Source organism: Sinocyclocheilus grahami, unplaced genomic scaffold (genome assembly GCF_001515645.1).
Source record: "Sinocyclocheilus grahami isolate Dianchi unplaced genomic scaffold, SAMN03320097.WGS_v1.1 scaffold361.1, whole genome shotgun sequence".
Classification (NCBI taxonomy): Eukaryota; Metazoa; Chordata; class Actinopteri; order Cypriniformes; family Cyprinidae; genus Sinocyclocheilus; species Sinocyclocheilus grahami.
Window position 1 is genome coordinate 559,388 of NW_015505540.1, and position 9,027 is coordinate 568,414.

The 9,027-nt window shown below is 36.4% G+C and overlaps 1 protein-coding gene across 1 annotated transcript in view; it reads left to right on the forward strand.

Annotated features, from left to right (window-relative positions):
- Positions 1–4,208: 4,208 nt before the first annotated feature.
- Positions 4,209–9,027, forward strand: part of LOC107549055 (serine/threonine-protein kinase Sgk1-like) — a 23,784-nt gene continuing 18,965 nt past the window's right edge. Inside the window, exons 1-3 of the mRNA XM_016229977.1 lie at positions 4,209–4,476; positions 4,631–4,752; positions 7,849–8,088. Of these exons, the coding sequence (XP_016085463.1) occupies positions 4,675–4,752; positions 7,849–8,088 (318 nt within the window). The 5' untranslated portion in view covers positions 4,209–4,476; positions 4,631–4,674. The remainder of the gene's footprint in view (positions 4,477–4,630; positions 4,753–7,848; positions 8,089–9,027) is intronic.

Sequence of the window (9,027 nt, forward strand, 5' to 3'; positions counted from 1 at the left end):
GTTTTGTCTCGCTAGCTGCTCTAGACCACATTCTGCTGTTGTATTGTTTGAGAAGTGCCAGTGCTTGCTTTTATATGAACAAAAATGTGCATATTGTATGGAGATTACATTTCTAATTTACCTTCCTGTCGGCGGCCTTGAATGTCACCCACTGCAGTCATTTTTATCCTACATTCTCACACAGACACACACACACTTAGTACCAAGATGAGCCAATGCATCAGTCACAGCTACTCCTCCCACTCCACCTGTCAACCTTCCATCCTTGCCATCTCTCCATCTCTCTCTCTATTTCTTTCAGTCTGAGTGCTGTATTCGCACATGCAGCACTACCTTATAAACTTTTTTAATGGAAAACTGTAGCAAAATTGTACATCTTTCCCCTTTTGTGTTCATAATTGTGTCAGTCTATCTATCCAATTGGATACTCCCGTCTGTCTGGCCTGATTTCATGTTATGCATTTTACATCTCAGGTTTGGTAAAGTGAGATTTCATGCTCTCACGTGTAACTTATTCTGTTTGGCTTTGAAGCATTAGCAACTGTGAGGGGAAAGAAGCTATTCTGAGAATGGTAAGAGAGAGTAAAAAGTGTGTCCCCAAAGATATCTTGCCTTCCCTGTAGCATAGAGAGAGATGAGCAGAGAATCATGTTTATTTTATAAGGCTCGCACTCTCTCTTTTATGTGTGTGTGTGTGTGTGTGTGTTTGTGTGAGAAAGAAAGTAACTTTAAAAAGAAGCTGAGGAGAGGAGAGGAGAGGAGAGGAGAGCAGATGATGTTGTTGGTATCATGGTGCCTGTGGTTTTTTGGGCTGAGGTACTGAAGGCCAAAATGCTCCAACAATGATCTAATCTTTTCCACAAAACACAGCTCAAATTACACTACACTACACACACACACACACACACACAAAGATATGGCAGAGGATGACTCAACATTTATATGAAGTGATGTGAGGAAGAGAAATTCTCATAATTCTCATGAGAAATAACTATTCATGACTAGCCATGATTCTGTCGTTTTCATCTCCATTTACTAGAGACAGACACTCAGAAAAGAAGGATCAAAGATGTTATCCCCTAAATATTTAAATTGCTTCAGTGGGTTTAAATAGAGAACAAACTGAAACTTTTGCTTGAGTCTTCTGTTGCTCGAATTTTTCTCCTGAGAAATAGACCTTAGGAGTCTCAGTTTTAGGAGAGATCTCAACTATATCTCAAAGTGGTTTGCCCAGATCTTCAATCAAAAGCCCGAGATCTCAATATGAACTCAAACATGTCTCATCAGATTTTTGGACATTAAATTATCTCTATACTTTTACTGTATTAAAACAATTTGAACAAAGCAATTTTAGGAGTAACATCTGCTGATACCTACACTACCGTTCAATAGTTTGGGTCACTACGATTCTTAATTTTGACAAAAATGTATAATTTTATTTTATAAATAATTTGATCAAAAGTGACAGTAAAGAAATGTGTAATGCTACAAAAGATTTCTATTTGTAATCAATTATGTTCTTTTGATCTTTCTATTCATCAAAGAATCCTGAAAAAAAATGTATCACAAAAATAAATGTTTCCACAAAACATTCAACAGCACAAATGTTTTCAACGCTGATAATATAAAAAAAATGTTTCTAAATCAATGTATTAGAGTGATTTCTGAAGGAAATACCATTATTACTGTTATTTTACAGTGGCCCTATTATGCCATTTTTGCATATTGCCTTTCATGCAGTGTGTAATGTCAATGTAAACGATCTGCAAAGTTGTAAAGCCGAAAGTGCATGATAAATAAAGTTATTGTATCTAAAAAAAAACACAACAACAACAACTCTGAACAGCCGAAACAAATCATCAGTAATTTGAATCCCACTTCCATGACCGCTTCACGTCAGGGGGTAACACATTTGCATAATGCTTGCCTGTTCTATGTTGGCTGACTGCGAACAACTTGACCTGCCCTCAAACACAGTATTTTGTTTGTGTGGTTAACATCATGTCGAGAAGATGCTGTGTCCTACGCTGTGAAAGTAAATCACAACAGACTGGGTCATCTGACCAATCAGAGCAGAGTAGGCTCATGGAAAGGAGGGGTTTTGAGAAACTGAATCTTAGAACTGCTTTGAACAAATCATCTGAGAATCATTGGGAAATAAAGTGATATGCATAATTTGAGAAAACAGAAGTTTTTTTTTTTTTTACCTTGCATGCATGTAAACCTATTGTAGGAGACTCCCAAAACAATATTAGGAACCTTAAAAATGCCATAATAGGGGCACTTAAATTGTAATAATACTAATAACAATATTACTGTTTTGACTGTATATTTTTGATCAAATAAATGCACTCTTTGTGAGCATAAGAGACTAAAATGTAAATGCAGTATGTATAAAACATAACTGAAAACTCCTTTTAGGCTCTTGAACTATGAACAAGCATTGATCGAGCAAAAATATACTCTAGGTTAATTAATTTCCATTTCTAGATACATTCACACTACAGTTCCCTACATTTCCATTTTCCTCTTTCCTGTTGCTCTGTATAGTTTTGATCTTCGGATTTGTATCTCTGACTAACAACTTGAGACTAGTGAGAAACCAACTTCAAAGACAAGGCACAAGAGCGAGAAATAGAGGTTCTGTCTGGTCTATGTGTCAATTTATGTCAAAATGATAAGTTTTAATGTCTTATCTTGCATACTTACTAGATGAAAAACATTTCTTTAGCTGGAGTTGTTTGGGTTGTACACTGTGTGCCTGACAGACTCAGTTCATTGGACATTGTGGCCAGTATGCTGCTGAATAAACTACTCTAAATAATAGATGTCATAGTGATCATATCAGGAAGATTATATGAGACTCCTTTCACTGCTCAAACTGATGCAACACCAGTTTTTTTATGAGAAATGAAGACTGTGAGCCATAAAACGCGTATAATAATAATATTTTCCAACAGCAGTTTATTCTCTGGTGGCTTCTTGCTCTTTGCAAGATATTTTGGGTTTGATTGGGCAGAGCAGACAGCAAGATCAGTGATATGCATAAAATGAATACCTCTTTTGTCCAGGATGAAAGGCGTATTTCTTTCTTTCTCAGGCTTGGCTCTCATATAAAAGGATCCAGTCTGTTATAGTGAATCAGACAGCTCTCACAGTCATGATGGGAAATCCATTTTCTCCTTACCTGTAATTTGTGAAATTGCCTTTGTGAATTTTGTCTTTCTGTCATCCCCAAAAAGAAGAAAATATTTTTATTTTTGTGTATGTGTGTGTGTGTGTGTGTGGGATTCAAATTTCTATGATGGAGGTTTAGCGCTATGAGTCATATAGATTACACAAGGTTAAAAATTATCAATCCATTTCTACCATTTGTAGATACCTTTTTCTAGAAACATTTCTAGACGTTTACATTGTATTACACTTCTAGACCCTTACATTTTATTTTATTGTATATATATGTATAGTCCTAGTCTTAAACTATATATACACTATAAAAAACCCAACCGCTGGGTCAAAACAAACAAAAATGATATCATATTTTATTATTATGTGGGGTGGTTTTAACATATGATTTTGTTACAGTATATAATAATAATAATAATAATAATAATAATAATAATAATAATAATAATAATAATAATAATAATAATAATAATAACTATAATATCATTATTATTATTATTATTAATCCCAAATGTCCAAGGAGTTGATGGTTCTTTCTGTCATTATATCTTTAACTCAGTATATCGATTCTCCGGTCATTATCTTCCATTCCCTCTCCCTGCTGATGTGTGACATCCACTGCTCGCAGGATAACAAACCTGTTGACTCATTCACCCCTGCTCATTCATAAATGATTCTTGACCAAGAGAATTCCAGAAAAACAGACAGGTAGGTGAGAAAAGGAGCATGATAGATGCTCTGTGTGTGAGTCAGAAGAGGGCTGCAGCACTGCAGCGGTTCCTGTAACGGCAGTGGTCAGGCTAAACACACCCATCCAATCCATCAGCCTTCATTCATCCTTCGCCCATCCTTCCATTCACACAATCAAAGCAGCGGGGAGGGTGGGATGGAGAGAGAGATGCTGCGATAGAGAGAGCATCCGCTTCTGCACAAAAAGCAGGGGGGAAGAGGCGGAGGAGGAGGAGAGAGAGAGTATTGTGCCATTGGAGAAGAACAAGAGCTACAGAGAGAGAGAGAGAGAGAGGGCAGGGAGGAAGGTGCGCTTCTCTCCGATTGCAGCACTCTCTCTGTCACATTGATAAGGTGTCTGTTCAGCTCCATCTCATTCTGTCTGTCTGTCTCTCTCTCTCACACACACACACACACACTCACACAGCGGTGGTGCTGCAAAGACATTCTGTGAAATCCAGCAGCATCATCGGGACAGACTCGCAGCATCAGCGCAGCGCTGATATCATCGGTCAACAGTGACAATAATAACAACCTGGACCAGGGAAGACAACAATACAGGTATGACCACATGCATAGATACCCATGTACACACACACACACACACATATGTGCTCGTCAGGCAACAGATATCACAGATTTTTGCTGTCGTAATTGCTTCAGGCAACACAGAAGACCTCACAATCGTGTTTTCACCTTTTTGTCCCTCTCTAAGGCATCACGCTGGGGTCCGCAGAGTGCGCGGGCCGGCCAGAGGCCATGAGGCTGGTCCATAATGCAGATAAACAGTCTTTCTCCTTTAAGAAGTGCTCTGCCTTCCAGTTTGTCAAGAGGAAGGTGAGTGTGTGAATGTTGGGTGCTGGGTGCAGAACTTTTGTGGCTGGTGGAGACTTAAAACTGTTGTTTAGTTGGAGACGTGGCCTGGTGGTTAGTGCACAAGCTCTGACATGTTGCATGGTTGCATATGGTTGCATATGCATGTTGCATATGTGGACGAATTTAGTTTGAAGACTCCAGTCATTTCTCGAACCTGACTTTATTTTCTCTGCAAAAGCACAGAAATGTTTTAAGGTTTTAAAAGTATTTTTCTCTATGGAGGAAGTAAAGTATGTATATTTGCATGTTTATGGATAAAAAAATATATTCATGTATGTATGTGGTTATTTGCAATAACTGTATTTGTATTTATGATTTTTGGATGCAAAATTCAGTCAATAGTCAATAATTGCTTTCATGTTATGACTGATATTAAAATTATATAGCATTTTGGTAAATAAATAAATATTGAAATAAAATAAATATTATTACATTTAAATAAATATTTTGTCTAAATAAACAATAAAATAGATTTAAAAAATATATAAAATGTATATATTAAATATGCTAAAATATGTATAAAACATTACAAATTACAATGAATAATTTTAAATGCTACAAATTAATTTAGGCATCACAACATTATAATGTGCACTATAAAACATGCATATTCATTTTGACATTTGCCAAATATTACATTTAACAGGGTTTAATTATTTAATTGTTCAAATATTACTGCTTTTTTAAAATTAAATACAATTTTATTGTTATTTTATTCAAATGTTTCTGCTTTTAAAGCATTAGATGACAACAAAGGTCATCTAAATTAACAAAATAGAGGCAATGAGCATAAACAAATTGCACTCTGTCCACCTTTTCCTCCCAGTTGAGACACCCCTGGGTACCGTTAAATATTGTGTATATACACAATTGGCAGTTTGTGTCATGATTGTGAGATTGACGGCCAGTTGTGAAAATGCATGTAAGTTTGCAATGTCATTGACATCAGTATTGAGATTATTTATGGGTTTCTTTTGTTTGCAATTTAACAAAAATCAAATTGCTATTCCAATTTGATTTGTGACTGTCGTAATGTCCAATCTAAACATGTTTTGAATTATTTATTTAAATATAATGTATTTGTTTTGGTTATAAGCGTGAAAGTGTGTGTGGTTTGGCATTGAGTCCAGACTCCTACATACACACACAGCAGATGGAGTGTCAGGGAGTGACTCAGTGAGATGGTTTTGTTGGATTATTATGTATTTATGTGTACACCGAGACTGAGAGAGAAAGAATCTTCTGGAGTGCCAAGGTTGATGTTTGTCTTTTGTAGTTCAGCTTGCAGTGTTGTCTCATACGTGTGTAGCATTAACACAAATGGAGTGTGCTGTGTGTTCTGACTCATGCGGGTTTGTTAACTTGCTCTGTGTCTTTGCACTGGGCAGCACACACATATACTGATGTTTTTCTCTAGTGACTAAAGTTTGGTGGGTTGCTGAGTCATCAGTAGAGCCTGTGTTTGGAGTGGGTTATTGAGTTGCCATTGCTTCGGCGTTTTATTCCTGTAAAGAATGATTCATGTGCCTGACAATCCAGATCATAACAATAACACACTTACATAGCTACTGCACAGAACAGGCAGCATGTCAAATGAGATGAGATAAGACGAGGCAAGATTTATATATAAAATATTTAAATATCTTAATTTTGCACTTTCTTGTCAACTAAAATATTTGTTGACTAAAATTATTTGCCATTTTAGTAAAATTGTAATTCAAAGTAAAACTGACTAAATTTAATCAATACGACATGATAATTTATTGATTCAATTTAATTAATAGATTTAATAGAATTCATTTTATAATATTTAAAATATTATTATTATTATTATTTTAAGGAGAGAAGAGTAAGGTCTTGGAAGCTTAAAGCCAGTGCTAGTGTACTGCCACAGTGACAACATACAATGACCTGACTTTGAAAATCTGAGAGAGGAAGAAAGAGAGGAAGAAAGAGAGGAAGAGAGCAGTGAATTGTTGGGATTTGACTATACGGTGTAACTGTTTATGTATGTAGGACATTGAGAAGCATTGTTTTCATTAATTTCAGGATTTTTTCCCCATTCTAAAAAAAGACAAAGGTTTGATCATATAGAGCTTTGAGATTGTTTTTTCATCTGGCAGTTTGGCAGCTGTATGAAATAAAGTGAGAAGTGGAAATCTCAGCTTGTGCTCGTCGTGAGTTACAGGATTTCCTGGGGCCTAGAAAATTGCTTTTCACTCAAGGGATTGAAGTCATTAAATACATTGTAAACTACAAAGAAGACATACGACCCTGTGCCCTGACTCTTTAAGTCAGTCACTCCAAAATTCATATCCACAGATTGCCTCAGACAAATCAAGATGTTTTCACATGACGAAATGCTATGATTGTCTACTTAGATGCTTTGAGAACATGGTATTTGACAACTGGGTTTCACAAGAGCCATAAGCTGCATAAAATACTCCATCCTACTTATGCATTCTCACATGTCTCATCTACAGTACCAGAAGAGATGTCAACGTCACAAAACTGTGCTCAAATTTATCAAGTGTCACGGTTGGTTTTGGTTTATGTTCATGTTTTCATGTCTTTTATTTGGTCTTTTTCATAGTTATGGTTCCTGTCGTGTGTTTCCCTTGCCCTTATGTAATCCTGAAATATTTAAATTTCAAATTATTTTATTGCACTTTTATTGTATTTTACATTATTTTTAAAGTCAGGTATCCTAAGAAGTTTTTAGAGATATATCAGACACAAAGCTGATTCTTAAGTGAAACTTTCTGAGAATGCCATTAAATATCCTGAGCTATAAATGAGCAACATCTGGGATTTCATATCTACACCCAACATATCTTATCCTATATGTTGTCAATACAACCCATGGTTTGATAAGCATTTCATGGAAATTTATTGCAATCTTTATCACCACATGAGCAGTGGAATTTGTTTAGGTTCCTACTCCAGGTCAAGTTAACCACCAACTTACTGGTTACCAACCCTTGAGCCTTGAATCACTATGCACCACCACCCATTATATAGTTTATAGATGTAAACTCTTTCATGTTTTGCCTTAAGGTGCGCAGGTGGATGAGGAATCCGAAGGTGAATGTGGAGAAGGTCCAGGCTAAGGGTTTCCTGTCTCCATGTCCGAAATGTCAGGAGGGCCAGGACCTGTGGTACACACATTTCCCAGCACCTTACGGCTGCTGCCACTACAGTCCTGGAGGATACTGCCTCCCTCACCCCCCCAGCCCTCTCTGTGAGCCCTGTGGCCCGTGCACACCCTGCCAGCCGGACAAGAACAAGACATGCAAGGTTGGGAAACTGTCTGTTTATTAACTTTTTGGTCATCTGTTAATTGTTTATTCATGCATTTATTCATCCTTCAGGAGTGATTCTTCTGAGAGTTCAATATTGAGTCTTGCCTGACAGACAGTTTAAAAAAAATAAAAATTGAAATTGCAGTTTTTGTCAAGTACACAGTGTTGTATTTGGCTGCATTTAATTTGTTGTTTTATTGGAACTGAGAGCTTTCTGATTAAAAAAAAAAACGACGGAAATTTTAGACCAATTAAAACATTATTCTCAAGAAAACATTTATTTGAAACATTTTGATGAGAGAAAGAAAATAAAAAGAAACATTTGGGACATTCTTTAATAAATTTTACCTGGGTACATAAAATCCCTACTTGCACTTAAAGGTGACATATCATGAAAATCTGACTTTTCCAGGTTTTAAGTGCTATAATCAGGTCCCTGGTGCATCTACTAACCAAGAAAATGTGAAAAAGATTAACCCTATCACTTTGTTTAGGTAAGCCTTTTTCTGCAAGCGTCTGAGAAAACGAATATTTCTCATTTCGTTCTCCCAGAACCAAGTGATCTGACATATGCTAGTTTGCTAATTGTATTGCTTTATACTCTTCTGTTTCTATTTTACCTGAGGAGAAACATCTGAGACAATAATAATACTTAAACAAAGGTCTCCTGAGCCACGAAAGAGCAACTTCTGAGCAATAAAATGTTCTTCTGGGCAAACACAACCACAAAAACACACACTTCTGCCATTGTCTGTTCACAATCCAGAGTATGTGTCATTAGTTCTCGTAAATTCAAAACTGTTTTGATCTCAGTGACTGGAACTCCAGAGCTTTGACTCGTCTTGTAAACAACCGGATCAAGCAACGTTTTCCTCACCCTGCTGAGACACTGCGGACTTTGTTACCGGTGTTATTTTAAAATCACTGAGATACT